The sequence below is a fragment of the Cebus imitator genome, unplaced genomic scaffold (assembly GCF_001604975.1).
Source record: "Cebus imitator isolate Cc_AM_T3 unplaced genomic scaffold, Cebus_imitator-1.0 Scaffold231, whole genome shotgun sequence".
NCBI lineage: Eukaryota > Metazoa > Chordata > Mammalia > Primates > Cebidae > Cebus > Cebus imitator.
The window spans coordinates 3,333,668-3,348,949 of NW_016107546.1; the positions used below are offsets into that span (position 1 = coordinate 3,333,668).

The following is a 15,282-nucleotide window of genomic DNA, read 5'->3' on the forward strand; positions in this document are numbered from 1 at the left end:
TTTTGAGATGGAGTCTTGCTCTGTCATCAGGCTGGAATGCAGAGGCACAATCTCGGCTCACTGCAACCTCCACCTCCTGGGTTCAAGCGATTCTTCCTCCTCAGCCTCCCGAGTAGCTGGGACCACAGGCGTGTGCCACCACGCCCAGCTAATTTTTTTTGTATTTTTAGTAGAGAAAGGGTTCCACCATGGCCAGGATGGTCTCGATCTCTTGACCTTGTGATCCACCTGCCTCGGCCTCCCAAAGTGCTGGGATTACAGGCATGAGCCACTGCGCCTGGCCCTGACTATTTTTTAAAGGATAACATAGTGTAAATCATTGCCTACATACTTCATAATCAGCCCTGGACTTGAGCTAACTGAGCAATTGTCCTTCTGCAGAGAGGTGGGGAACATACAGGACAGTGATTTGTTCTCAAGGAAGTGGAATTTTACACAGTTGACTGCTTCTTGTTGTGGTTGACCTTTTGCAGATCACTTCTTTCGTGTGTTAAATGTTTGTCCATATCTTACCAATTAGCAGTTATAAGCTCTCAAGACAGAGGCAAATAGTTATTTTTATTTTCTCTGATTAAAGGCAGAAAAACATTCCTCTGGTTCTTTTGAACATCCTTTGATATACATGCATATCCCTCCTCTCTTCCTTCAGTTAGATTGTCAGGAGTGACAGGACTGTTCCTTTAAAATCCCAGAATTTCCATGTGTTATGATTTGCATTGTGTTGACACATTAGGTCATGCAGGGCAAACAAAATATACATGGCAACATCTCTCATATTCTGCAGTCCAGACATGCCCTTGAAAGTATGTAGGGAGGGAGAGGGTTTCCAAGGCCAAATACGTTTAAAAATGCATTACACAGAGCCCCCCTTTCAGGATCATGATACACATTAACACATTAAAGGCTCTGAGAAGTCCTGCAAATGAAACACCAGCCTAACTTTCAGTGAATGTTGCCGCTAATTAACCAGTTACTCCCTGTTTTAGATTAATGCTTCCTGATGCCCTTTTAGGCATGCCACCTTCAAAAAATTCTTCAACTGCTGGCTTAGAAGTGAGTACGTCTTTCAAATGCAGCTACACAGAGAGGACAATCCAGTTGTGAGGGGCTTCCTTATTGGATCATTAATTTTGTAAATATATTTTTACCTTCTCTTTTGCTGCCTATTTGCCTTTGAGAAAGACGGAAGAGAGAACTGGGGAATGCTGAATGGATCCACTTGATTGCCCTGTGGCAAGCTTTGTCAAGGCTGCTCTGCTGCATTGGTAGCCGATGGAGAGTATTATTTTGGCAGGGCTGGGTTGGAGTTCAGATGCCCTGGCTTGTTCTGCAAGGCCAAGCCCATGAAGCCCCAGACACCAATTGCAGTTAGTGCTACAGCAGAAAGGCCTTCTCACGTTCATCCCTGGAGTTCCCCCAGCAAGCTCACATCCTCCAAGTCCTGTAACTCCAACTCCTCTAGTAACAGAAGGATGTCTCCTCAGGAGCTGGCCATCCCAGGCCTGTCACCAGTATTAAAACACTGTAGCACTCAGAGCAGTCTGGAGGGTGAGGAGGGGCAGGAAGGTCTGAGCAGGGACTCTGTGGTGAGGGCCGTGACTTGGGCAGCTTTGCAGCCTCCCTGGCATGAGAGGATCTCTGCTCCCTTTCTCTGTCCCCTTGCTGAGGTTTGAGTTGTGACATGTGTTCTCTACTCCTTTCTGTCCCATACGCATCTGGCCAGGCCCAGGTGAGTTCTCAGGGTAGTGAACCTGGCTTTGGCCTAAGGACGCTTTGAGGTTCTATCGGAGGAAACTCTTGGAGAGCTGTCTCTCGGTCTGCTGGTCCCCAGGATGCCCGAGGCACTGAAGTGGAAGGTCGAGGTCCTTCCTGGCCCACCCCATCTCGGGTGCAGCCGACCTTCTTCCTCTCCTGACAGGAGGGTGGAGGCTGGTCGCCAGGAGCCAGACTGCACAGTCACATTCTGCTGTCATGCTGCCAGTTTGGCATGGTGTTTTTAGAAGATTAATAGTTCAAAGGAAGAAAATAAAAACACACTCTTGGGTATAATAGTGTTGTCAGCTTTTGAGAACCATCCTGCATATTTTTTCTTTTGGTCAGAAAAATAGTATGTTGAAGGAATGATTGCAGGAAGTGTTGGGAACAAAGCTGTGTTGCTATTCCCAGGATGCTGCTGAGGAGGTCAAAGTGAAGGGCACAGCGTCCTGAGAGGCGGTGGGAGGACCTGAAGCACGGTAGAGCCCCGGGTAGACCTGGGCCTGCCTGACCCCAGCACCTCCCAGCTGTGAACACAGCTGCTCCCTGGAGGGTGGCTTCCATCCTCACCTGGCCCACTTTCTATTCTGGTGCTGACTATGCAGACAGGATGTAAAACTAGTAAAATACCCCTTAATTTGGGTCAGTTAGGGATGAGGCTAAAATGAATGGCTCAGACTCTAATCAAAACCCTTTTTGAAGTAGTTTTATTACTCTCAGATCCAGAATGTTACTTACCAACAGACATAAGCCCCCGAGGACCTGCTTAACTGACAGACAAAATTAATGAGTAATAATCACCTTGTGCCAGTTACTGCACCAGGCGCATTCCTGATGTTATTTTTGACTCTTGTAACAACCCTATAGTGAAGGTTTTGCGACTCCTACGTCATAGATGTTAAAACTGAGCCCCTGCAAGGTGAAAAAGCTTGCCCTGATGATCGCGGAGCCAAACTAGAAATAAAACTGGGGTTTATCAGGCTCAAAATCTGAGCTCTTAGCCTGCATCCCAGCTGTGCTTGACAGCACATTTGCACACTGGGCTCAGACCCCACTTTAGGCTCTGAATTCCACGCGGCCAGTCGCTCGCTTACCAGGCGATGCTTTTCTTCAGAGATGAAGGTAAGCCAGAACCCAGTCCAAGTGTCAGGAAGACAAAGGCCAAATGGGTAACAACTTGAAGGAGTATGCTGTCCTGTGGTCGTCAGACCTGCTGTGGCTGAGACCTACTACAGTAGAGTAACTTTGGGATGTGGAGTGGGCCCAGGGCAGCCTCAGGCTTGTGCACCTTTTGAAGCAGGTGGGTGTTAGCTGTTTTCATGGAAGAGGTGATCATTTAGATCCACAGTTATACCGGCTTCCAGTTTGAGCTAGACAAAGCAAAAAAAAAAAAAAAAAGACATTATATCCTTTTTGAGATGGTTAGACCTGTGTTAAAACAGGAGAAAAACTGGTACTCTGATTAATATGTTACCCAAAAGGTAAGTATTTGGCAGGAAGCCTAAGAGTAAGGTCTCAATTAAAATGTTGAGTTAATTTTTTTTTTTTTTCTGAATCCTTCCTGTTGTAAGAGTCTTGCACTAGAATGAAGGTAGTACACTACACTGACCGACAGCAGCTCTCCTGGCTTGGCAGTAATTGACTTGTGAAATTTGTTGGGACAGTCATGCTTCCCTGTGTATCAGGTCACCCTGTCTGAAACTACATTTTCCACGGCAGCCTGGTACGGAGCAACTGAGCCCAAGGAAACCTGGGCTCTGCTCAAGTCTGGCTTGGCTACAAGCATTTTTTATTCTGAACAAGTCACTTCACCTCTCATTCAGTTTCCCCAATTTTAAAATAGGAAGTTGATCATAAGTTTTATCAGCATTTTGGTACTAAAAATTCTATTTTAAAACGATGCTGTGATGTTAGTATTTTAAACAGCCACCATGTATCAAATACCTGCTGTTCACAGACCCTTTACAAATCACTGTTTAGTCACGCAAAGCCTGCCTGTTTTCAGTATGCCACTTCGCTTCCATATGCAAATGAAATGTGTTTAACATTTGTCAAGACAAATGCTATAACCTATAGCAAGTTAATATAAACCAGATAATTGTTTTTATTTGTATGAGCTAGGGTCGTTTTTGTGAGTTTACGGGGGAAAGAACCTGAGTTTCCATCAGATACAGATTTATAATTTATGTAAGAGCCACTTGATCTTGGACTAGCTTCACCTCTCAGCCTCAGTTTCTTCATCTGTGAAATGGATACACTGGTAATAATGGCCATGTGATAGGCCTGTCGTGCTGTCAGGGTGCTCGGTCAAAGCAGCTGGCAGAGCCCCTAGCACAGGATAGACACTTCACTCCTCTTAGCCTCCTTTCTTTGCCTAGAACAATGCTTAATTTAATGTCGTAGATTTGTTCTATTAAGAGAGAGTTATTCATTGTTTTAAATAAATTCCCCATATACCCCATTTTATATTGGCTTGTATAATAAAACTAGAAATATCTTTCCCTGGAGGAAAATTACCAATAGAGAAAAGTTTGGCAGAAACATTTAAAAACTATATTGCCTGTATAAATTTGGTATAATAATTATATATTAATTATTTAAATTAAATACTTGAAAAAATAATCACAGCACAAGGATTAAGAAGATAAATAGCAGGGCACAGTGAACACAGGTGAACATAAGAACATTCTGACTTCTGGGAGGGTCATTCCTACCTGACATTATCACTTTGCCCCTCCCTCATTCTGAGCATTCGCTTAGGTGTAAAGGAATAAGACATGGTCCCTTTCTTCAAGGAATTTGTAGTCTAGCACAGGAGTCAGCAAAGTTTTTCTAAAAAGGGGCATACGGTAAATATTTTTGACTTTACAGGCCATGTGGGCTCTGTTTCAGTTGTTTAACTCTGCTGCTGCAGTGCAGAATCAGCTGCAAATGAATATATGAATGAAGGAGCCAATAAAACTTTATTTACAAACACAGACAGGGCTGTGTTTGGCCTGTGGGCTACAGATTACCACCCCCTAATCTAGTGGACGAAAGACTTGTAAACAGGTAATTATGATATATTGTAGTAAACGGTCTGTATGTTTATCATGAGTACAGGATGCTTCAGAGGCGCAGAAATGAGGCTCCTGATCTGACTTTGGGAGAGCATACCTCTCAGTGGAATTTATTAAACTTGGTAGAAATACGGACGCACTTTCATTTGGATATTCGTAATTTGTACCCCTTTCCCTTTTCACTTGGTTGTGTCCTTACAAAAGTAATGTGTTCCTTGAAAGAAAAAAAATGCATGCAGTACAGAAAGTCGGCCATACTTTGACCGGCAGGTAATACACAATGTTAAATAAATTTGGCTGTGGCGAGGCTTGTCCTTTAAAGCAGACATCAAGCCAGAAAAGCTGGAGTGGGAGAATGAGGGTGTTGTGGGCGTGGGGCTCAGAAGAGCAACGTGGGCCAAAGGCATGGAGGCTCTGGGGAGCTGGGGAGCACTTCAGCAAGGCTGGGTCATGGCAGGGGTTGGAGCAGAAGGTGGTGATGAGAGAGGTAGGCGGGGGCAGCCAGTTTGCAAATGGGGAGAATAAAAGGTGACAGGTGACTCTGGCCATAAAGGGAAGGTAACAGGGTCCTGTTACAACAAGGCCATAGCCTGCAGCTGTGGGAAGCCACTGAGGCGTTTGTTTTCAGCAAGTGGAAGATAACTTTCCTTCACCCTCCAAGTTCCCTTCAGGATGGACCACCTGGATCCTTAGTCTTCTCATTTCAAGGATCCCCTGATGCTCTCAGCAGAAGCTCCCCACACCTGGCTCTCTTCCAGAATTGATGGGGATATCTTAAATTTTAATGCTACAGTCCAGCTCTGTTCACACACTGTGTTATACTAGAAAATATCCTCCAGTAACACTTGAAGCAACTTTTGAATTTCTCAAGTTAACAGACTTGAGGTTATATCATATAAATGAGTGTGCTAGAAACCCGTGTGCTGACTTCTTACAGGGCATTCATAGCTGCTGCCTCTTGATGCTCAGGGCTCTGTGGGGTTCCTCCCTCCCTCCCTCCCTGCATGTCTCCCCTCTCCTTCCTTCCTTCCTTTTTAACTTACAGAGCTTGCTCTTCATTTCCTTTCTTAGAGGTAGTTGATGAGGGCCATTCGTAAAATATACATTGCAGAATCAGGAAAGACTCTTCAAGGTTTGAGTAGCTAAAAGGGCATTGCTTATCAGTTGTCTCCGCTGCCTTGTGGGTATCTATTCAGCTTTCCCAAATGCCACCCGGGTACTGTACCGAAAGAATAAGAGCATTCAATAACGAAGACCTCTGCTCAGAATGATACACCTCCTTCTTTCCTTCAAGAAAAAGTAAAAGAAACAAAGAAAAGTGACTCATTGTTCTTTTTCCTCAGAGATAATCCTACACACCTGAGGATGTGTTCAGGTGGTAATTTTTCTGTTTCTCAAGTTCTGCATCTCTAGCCCTTCAAAAATAATCAAATTCAGTGAGACCCTAGAAAGCCCCAGTGTCAGTAAATGAAGCAGTTTCTATTCTCTCCCACTGGGAAGGCTGCACTGCCACAGAAGAGGAGCAGGCAGCAGAGTTGTCATTTGAAGAAAAAAAGACAAAAAATAGATTATTGCCTAAGGGTTTGAATGAATCTAAAATTACTACATTACTCATTAAAATGGGACTACATGAAGTTTAGGAAATGTGAGCAGCTTTAACACCGAGGCTCTGGGGTGGGTTTCCTTAGAGTGGCTCAGAATGCAGGTCTGCTAGAGTTGGGGTGTCTCTTCCATCTAGAAGGGAAGCTTGCAATCGAGTTTTCCCTGCTGTTACCCTCAATGTGCCATGGTTATTATTTTAGCACTAAGGTAGAAAAAAGGAAGGGCGAGGAGTGATTTGAGCAACAATTAATATTCATAAACAACAGAGAAACAAAACTCAAAAGAGAAAAAATTCCCCCGGAGTACCCAAGGATGTTCATTATGTCATTCAAGGAAGCTTGCAAGGATGCCAACTCTAATTGGCAGTTGTGTTGGCTACTGTTGACAGCAAACCTCCTAAAATCGGAGGATGAGCTTAGAGGCAAAAAACAGAGAGTAATTTGAGGTTTTCAAGTCATGCGGTGTATCCTGAGTTGTGATGGAATCTTTTAGGGGAAAAAAATCTGTCTACTGTTAGATTAACAATGTGAAAACCACGGTTAGGTAGCATAGGCTGCCTAAATGTTGAGAAACTAATTGTAGCTAATATGCTTCATCAGCCTGGCTTGTGGAGGGTGTTTCTTTTGTCCGTCTGTGACTCATCTTCCAGGGTGGACTCTGTATGTGTGTGTTCTTGTCATTTCTATTGTCTGCAGTTAAGAAGTGCAGAGCACAGCACATCCATGGTATAGAAAACACTGGTTCATGAGAGGCTGCTGAAATTCTATTTTAGGGGGGAAAATGCTGACCCTACATTTCTCTAAATTCCTGCGACCCAGACAGGAACTTTGTTTCACTTAAGCTTTTGAAGTTTTAAGCGGTAATATCCTCTTTGTGGGGCTGAACAGAAATATTTTCTTTTATCTCAACTGATGCTGCTCAGCCTTAGGACAGTGTGCACAGTGACTGGTAAAACCCTCGTGGTTTGCTGATAGAACAAGTTCAGATGGGGATCTCCACTACAAAAGATGAAACTTGGGGAAAAATTTTCATTCACTTCCCTAAAAAACACTTTTCGCTTTGGTCAATGAGCATTAACTTGCATAACCCTCAGGCTGTGAAGACATGGTTTGTTCCAAGCCACTTTCAAAATAAGCTTCCTCTAGGCCTGATTTACAGGATTGTCTTAAAGTACGTATTTCTGAGGAGGTGAAAGGGTTTTTCCTTTGTTGGTTTGTTTTTTAATGATTTTGTCTTTGCCTCACCACCATCACTACCACTGTGGGAGTTTACATTATTTTTCCTTACATTTTTTTCTGTCATCTGAGGGTTATAGATTCATCATAGAAAGTTTGGAAAAGTCAAGAAAAGTGTAAAGTTGGAAGTAAAACTCAGTCTTATTTCTACTCTTTAGAGATAATCACTTTAAAATATATTGGAATATCTTTTAACTTTTCCTGCATATACAAACATCTCTTCTAGTCACTGCTTTTCTGTTCTGAGGCTTTGCCACACGATTATACCATAAGCATTTTCCTCGATCATTCATTTTCAAAAGTGAAATTTTTAATGGCTGTATGGTACCACTGACATTTAGTCAGGTTTTCAACTTTTGCTCTTATAAGTTACAAACAGTGAAAATCATTGCATAGGGATTTTCTCTGTGGGTGTCTCTGATACTTTACTTGAGATAAAGTTCCAGGAAAGTGAATTGCTGGGATGAAGAGTGGACGCCGTTTCAAGTAATGTGCTGCGTGTTGCCATATTGTCTTCCAGAAAAACAGCACCTGGTTTATGATCTGTGTACGGTGGGTCCCACTTTGTTTCTCCTGCATCTTTAGAAATTTTTTTTAAATTTTCTTTTGAAAAACAAAACATTGTCTTGATTTTCTTTTCTTTTCCTTTTTTTTTTTTTTTTTTTTTTGAGACAGAGTCTCACTCTGTCACCCAGGTTGGAGTGCAGTGGTGCAGTCTTGGCTCACTGCAGCTTCTGTCTTCCAAGTTCAAGCGATTCTCCTGCCTCAGTCCCCAGAGTAGCTGGGATTACAGGCACACACCACCACACCCAGCTAATCTTTGTATTTTTAGTACAGACAGGGTTTCACCATATTGGCCAGGCTGGTCTAGAACTCCTGACTGCAAGTGATCGTCCCTACTTGGCCTCCAAAAGCACTGGGATTACAGGTGTAGGCCACCACACTGGGCCGTCTTCATTTTCATTAGTGAAATCAAACATTTCCCAGTGTTTAACTATTTGTGTTTCATATTGGTTAATCATCTGGGAGCTTACTCAATTTCTGGTTGCACTGTTGGTGTATATTGATATGTAAATGAGTATATATTACAAATTTAGGTCTTTACGATTTTGCTTATGGTATTTTTGATGCATCAATATTTTAAATAATAATTAAAATTAATAGTAAAGTAGTAGTGGTTAAACAGTTACAAAATCTACCAGTTGTTTCCTTAGGTAGCTTTTCCCCCTGAGTTTTTCTCTTTAGAGATTTCATCTTCATTTCAAAATTAAAGAGGCAATCTATTCGCTTCTAATTTTTTATGTTCTTGTTTTACATTTTATCATTGAATTCATTACTGTTGAAAATAAGATTGTTCCTTATCTCCCATTTATTTTTCATCTTCTTTAGAAATTTCGTGAGTTTCCTTGATGAATATTTCTCCACTCTTGCAAATCAAGCAATTCAATGATTCCTTTCAAAATTATATATATATATATAACTATAGTTTTATATATATACACACGTATATATATATAGTTTTTGTTTTTGTTTTTTGTGTGTGTGAGATGGAGTCTCTCTCTGTTGCCAACGCTGGAGTGCAGTGGCACGATCTCGGCTCACTGCAGCCTTTGAGTCCCAGGTTCAAGCAGTCCTCTGCCTCAGCATCCTGAGTGCCCACCACCATCCCTAGCTGATTTTTGTATTTTTAGTAGAGACGGGGTTTCACTGTCTTAGCCAGGCTTGTTTTGAACTCCTGACCTCATGATCCACCGGCCTTGGCCTCCCAAAATTCTGGGATTACAGACCTGAGCCACCACACACCCAGCCTCAAAATAACATCAATGGTATTTTCTTTAGCTTATCCTTAAAGTATAAACAGTCTACCAGATTTTCTATAACTCTACTTTTTTTCTTCTTATTTTGCCAGAACACATAGCAACTAATGTGTATAAAGCATAGACACACTCTGGAGTCCTTTGTCTCACCACTTGGTGATGGCTCAGAAGCGTCACATGGCATCATCATGAATGTCCCTGGTCTTGGAAAAACGACAAAGCAAGCCTAAGATTATGAAATGGGACCCTGACTTCAGTACTTTTATGATCTTGTTAAACCTGCGATGAGGTGTTAACAAGCTTAATTAAAGGATTCTTTCCATTGTTCTCTCGGGAATGGATTTAAGGGTGGCTGGAGCTCAAGGAGACTTTTGTATTAGTTCGGGAGAGGGAGGATGGTGAATGGGCCTCATCTTATCTGCTTACCTCCTGCAAATTCCATCCCAAGGAAATGTGACCAGAGAACAGTTTCGATTTGCAAATCACAGAAGCCACTCTGGTATTTCAGGAGATAGGGATTGAATACAGGGAATAGCGCTTACTGAGTTGCAGATCAACTGTAAAGTGGGCCTCCAGAAGGATTCCTGGCACAGCTCTGCAGAGCCAGCCTGTCCAGGGAACTGTGCTTCTGTTAGGAGGCTGAAGACTTAGGAAGTCACTGTCCCAACCACTGGTTCCAGGATCACACCCCAGAAGGAGACTGGAATCGCATGAGTCAGCGCCTACCCCATCCCTATAAATCGGGGTGTCTGTGGGGACAATGGAGCATGAATGGTATGTTTGGGATATGTCTGAAAGGTAGAACCTGCAGGAATTGGTGATTGACTTGATGGGGAGAAAGGCGACAAGAGTAATGTCAGATATAAAGCCCATTACATTAAGTTCTGGTTTTGTACTTTTTAGAACATTACTCCTGTTAGATATTTTTTGAATCTGAAAAATTATAAATTACTTTAAACATTGCTTACCCAAATGGTCAGTGACATGACCAGTTGCCATATCTCACCTAGAGCAATGTGAATAAATTTCAAGAGCCAGGTGACCTCAAAGTTTCCTCATACTTCTGAAATTCTTTAGGAGATTATACTGTATCTGAACATACTTTCTTTTCATGATACATTTTTGTCGATACCAGAAGTAGAAGTCAAACAAGGGCGTTGGCGGCGTGGGTTCCCCAGCCCCACCCCACCCTGCTAAACGGCAGCGCCTCCAGGATGGCAGGGGTGGTGTTCCAGGCGGATCCCCAGGCATGAATAACCCTTATCATGGTAAATTTGCTGGGCCTGGGAATCCAGTTGGTTTACTTGTTGCTTCAGATATGCTGTCTGTTCTTCTGCCTAATTGAGGAGGGTTTAAGGCAGCAGGTGTCTGCCTTGCCCTGGGTTTCCTGCCCCCCCAACCCCCACATCCCAGGGGGAAGCCCACAGGTTAGGAACTGTGGAGCCGTCAATACTTCTAACCAGGCTTCCTCTCCCTACTAGCCGTGTGATTGGCTCAGTCTCCCTCCACTGTGTTCATTTTCCACTGTGGCACTGTTAATTGATAGGGCTGACCACTGAGCATCTTATTGGCTAGCACCTTAATGCGGTCATGGCTGCCCCAGGCCAGATCTGCCCATTGCTCAGGTGGCTGAACTCACAACAGTATTGGCAATTTCCTTCAGTCCCCTGAATGCTTTATTAAAATATCTTCTGCCTCCTGGCCATCTCATAGAAGCATAATGTACTCATTTGCATCCTTTAACCTCAAGTAAACTCATCAATGGGAAGTCTTGGTAGAGACATGAAAGCATTTCAGATGACTCCCTGCCATTGAGACAGCAGCTGGTGCCCTTCTCCCTGGCAGCAACCTGGGGTCGGGACATGTTCCTCTCCTGCCAAGATTGTGTCTGGCTGAGGCTGCTGCAGGCATGGTGCAACTGGGACATGAGTAGTTCCATGTAAGCACCTCCTCTCCCAGAGCGTATAAACCAAGCTGGGAAAACAGAATGTGCACACACTGTGGGTTATGAAGCTGTAACTCACATTTTAAGGCAAAACCTGCATTCCTGAAGTTAGAAATAGGTTGCATGGTGGAAGGTTTTTATTATCGAAAATACATTTTTTCCTAGAAACAGCACATATGTGAATGTTGGTTTTCCAGGCTTGCCTCCAAAAACCCACTTAACTCATCACCTAGCTGTACAACCCGGCGTTTGCAGGACAGAGCAGCAGCCAGGAGTCTTGTGCATGGTTCCCACAGCGTTTTAGCTTCTCCCTGCTCTTGGGAGTTGTTTGAACCCCAGCCCAGGACAGTGAAGCTCATTCATTGCCTTCGAAATGGCAGGGCAGCATTGGCCAGTAGTTCTCAGAATCACTGGGCAGGCTTGCTGAGCCACAGTGCTGTGCTTACCTGCAGGAGCTTTCATTCAGTGGGCCCAGGACGGGGCCCAAGAACTTGCCTTTTCTAACTAGTCCCCAGGTGGTGCTGATGCTGCTGGTCCCTAGACTGCAGTTTGAGGACCACTGGAGCAATCATGGAAGGACATTAACCCTGGAAGGAGTTCTGAATTCTTAATAAGAATCTGGGCCAGACGCGGTGGCTCACTCCTGTAATCCCAGCACTTTGGGAGGCTGAGGCGGGAGGATCACAAGGTCAAGAGATTGAGACCATCCTGGCCAACATGGTGAAACCCTGTCTCTACTAAAAATACAAAAATTAGCTGGGCGTGTGGCATGTGCCTGTAATCCTGGCTACTTGGGAGGCTGAGACAGGAGAATTGCTTGAACCCTGAAGGCAGAAGTTACAGTGAGCCAAGATTACGCCACTGCACTCCAGCCTGGCACCTGGCAACAGAGTGAGACTCTGTCTCAAAAAAAAAAAAAAAACCAGAATCTGTGCAACCAGCAGTGCCCGGCTCCCCAAATTCATGAATAAACCCTGACAACAGTAAATTCCAAGCCGTCTCTTATCGACGAGGCCCTTGTGTAGTCTGTGCTTACATTCCACATTCTCTTTCTTCCTGGGCCTGGCGTTGCAGATGACTCCCGAAGCAGACAGGGTAGAAAAAGAAGTCACCCTCCTCAGGTCTCTGGAAAGCCATACCTGCCTTGGGGGCGTCGGTGAGCCAGTGTGTGTGTGTGTCCCAGGGAGTCCAGGGCAGAAGTGGAGACCGGTGTGACAGGCAGTGCCTTCCTACTTATCCCAGCCAGGTGCTGTTCCCCGCATCCACTGACACGGAGCTTGGCTTTTCCTGAATTTCACTGAAGCTGAGAATCACAGCTGGGACCTCAGGGGCCTCAATAAGGCTCTGGAAGTTTGGGAACATGGGGTAGGAGGACCTCAGTGCCTTTACAGTGCCCTCTAAGGATCCATCCTTTGCTGCAGTCTGGTAGCATAGAGACAAGGGGCCAGGGGAGACACCTAAGAAGACAGAGCTAGGATCAGGGTCAGCCCACTCACTTCTGCATGCCCCACCCCCTTCCATATGCCCCACCTGCTCCAATCCTGCCTCTGCTCCCAGAACACCTCCAGCTGTGGCATTCTCAAATGCATTGGCATGCATTTCTTCAGCTGCTTCCCTGTACCACCCCATTCTCTGTCTTCACTGACCTAGAGTTGAGAGTCCAGAACTGGAAGCTTTGGCCGCTTCTTTGCAGCAGAAACAGGACATCTAGACCCCCGCTCTGCTGTCTCCGCGGCCTGGCCAGCAAGGACCCTGCTTATTTATTTGCCCCTCTGGCCCGGATGCAAGCTGCGTGTGGATTTGAGTCCACACACTTGGGCACACATCACTTAGAGGGAACAAACAGGGGTTTCTCTCTTGACTCTGCAAGTGGAGAAAAGAAAAATGAGAAGATTGTATTTTTCTTGTTAAATAATCCAATAGTCTGAATGTTGTGTTTACTAATTGACCGGTTTTCTTTCCAAGTAGAGGAGATGGCTTTAGAGGGGAACACAGGAAAACACAAGGGACATTTCCAAGGGCAAAATAATGTTTAGTTAAAGTCCATATTTCGCTATTCACTACTAACTCTCACCTTTATTTTTAAGGCTCCTTGAAAAGTTTTGGGAGTTTTTTGGGATGAAAATTCGAAAGTAACTTTTAACCTCCCCACATCATCTACCCATGCAGAAAGTTGTCAGGGTCTCCCAGCCCCTGGGCCCTCGGAGCAGCTCTTCAGGGAGGGATCACTGGTCCTCAGGGATGCCTGGTCTCCCTTGCTGTCCTGCTTTGCCTCAGTTTACATTTCTCGTGGTGGTTGGGACAGAAGAACACACATCCCCAGACTTCCTGCATCATCCTTTGCAGACTTATAATCTGTCCCAGACGGAAATGTTACATTTCCTTTTGTGGGCACATTATATGTCTCATTGGATTTTCAAAAATGTGGAGGAGACTCTGAATGGCGTACGCGGCATGGTACTGGCAATGGTGCTGCGGTCCTTACAGGGTTGTTGTATTGCCCTTAAAATTGAGTACGACTAGCTCTGTGTATGTTTCTCTCTGATTTATTTTCTATTTGCCCCTCTCTAGTGGGATCTTGTGTGTGATAATGCCTGGAAGGTCCATATCGCTAAGTTCTCCTTACTGGTTGGATTAATCTTTGGCTACCTAATAACTGGATGCATTGCTGACTGGTGAGTACCAACGTGCCTGCCGCACGAACCTTTGGAAGCCACAGCACGCCTCTGCGGGCTAAAGAAAAGTGGTCAGTGTTAGCTTACCGTGACTGAGTCTTTTCCCAGTGCCAGAGCAGAAGGCCAAAGGTGCCACATGGAGAATGCAGAGCTCAGAGAAATGGCCCATGCACATAGCAGATCATTTGGAAGTGTGAATTTAAATTCAAAGAAATTCTCTAGCTGCTAGAATCTAGCAGAACTAGCCTGCAGCCCCATCTACTTCTAACCTTTGATGTTCCTTGAGAAAGAGCTTGAAGACTTATGTGCAGGGCTCCAGGGGCTGGGCACTAAGGGGTGAATACAGAATATGCATTAAAAGATAGGGGAAGGGGGAGCTAGAGACCCTTCCCCCATGTGAGCAAATGAGGAAGGCAGTGCTGATGAGCACCTCTGAACGTCACGTAGATCTTTAGAGAGGGAGAGTCCTTGGCTTGGCCAGGAGATGCCTCCGCAGGGTCTGTGGGGAGCTGCGTCTTGAGAGATAAAGAGCATTTGGGTAATACAGATGGGCTCTGAGGGCAGAGGAGGTGGTGGCCAGAGGTGAGAATGCATACGCTTTGTGTGTGGGTAGGAGAGGAAGTGCGGGTGTCTGGGGCAAAGCACCTTTGTAGTTCAGGATGAAGGGATGAGGTTGGTAGGACAGAGGTCTGCAGGGAAAGGTGGTAGCAGAGACATGAATAATAATGATACCATTAGCAGGTGGCACTTGCTGAAAGATTACTGTGTAGCAGGCACTGTGCCAAGTAGTTCCGTACATTGACATCTCCTTACAACACCCCAATAGGAGGCGCTATTATTACCTGTGTTTTACAGTTGAAAAAGCACAGAAGTGTAAGTAAAATCCCCAAATTCACCCAGCTTTAAGCTGGAGAGCCAGGACTTGAACCTCAGCCACGTGGCCCCAGAGCCTGCCCCTCCACCAGGGTGCTGCCATGCTTTTATTTAAGACATTCTGTGGAGCCGGGCACGGTGGCTCAAGCCAGTAATCCCAGCACTTTGGAAGGCCAAGTCGGGTGGATCACGAGGTCAAGAGATCGAGACCATCTTGGTCAACATGGTGAAACCCCATCTCTACTAAAAAAATACAGAAAATCAGCTGGGCATGGTGGCGCGTGCCTGTAATCCCAGCTACTCAGGAGGCTGAGGCAGGAG

At 44.8% G+C, this 15,282-nt stretch overlaps 1 protein-coding gene across 12 annotated transcripts in view; it reads left to right on the forward strand.

Moving 5' to 3' along the window:
• The window catches only part of SLC22A23 (solute carrier family 22 member 23), a 185,301-nt gene that overhangs the window by 24,580 nt on the left and 145,439 nt on the right, over nucleotides 1–15,282 (forward strand). For 9 of the 12 annotated variants that reach the window (XM_037727455.1, XM_037727456.1, XM_017497460.2 and 6 more), the window contains exon 2: nucleotides 13,985–14,088. The exons of the other annotated variants lie outside the window; for them this stretch is intronic. In XM_037727455.1, coding sequence (XP_037583383.1) covers nucleotides 13,985–14,088 — 104 coding nt within the window. The remainder of the gene's footprint in view (nucleotides 1–13,984; nucleotides 14,089–15,282) is intronic. 12 annotated transcript variants of the gene reach the window in all.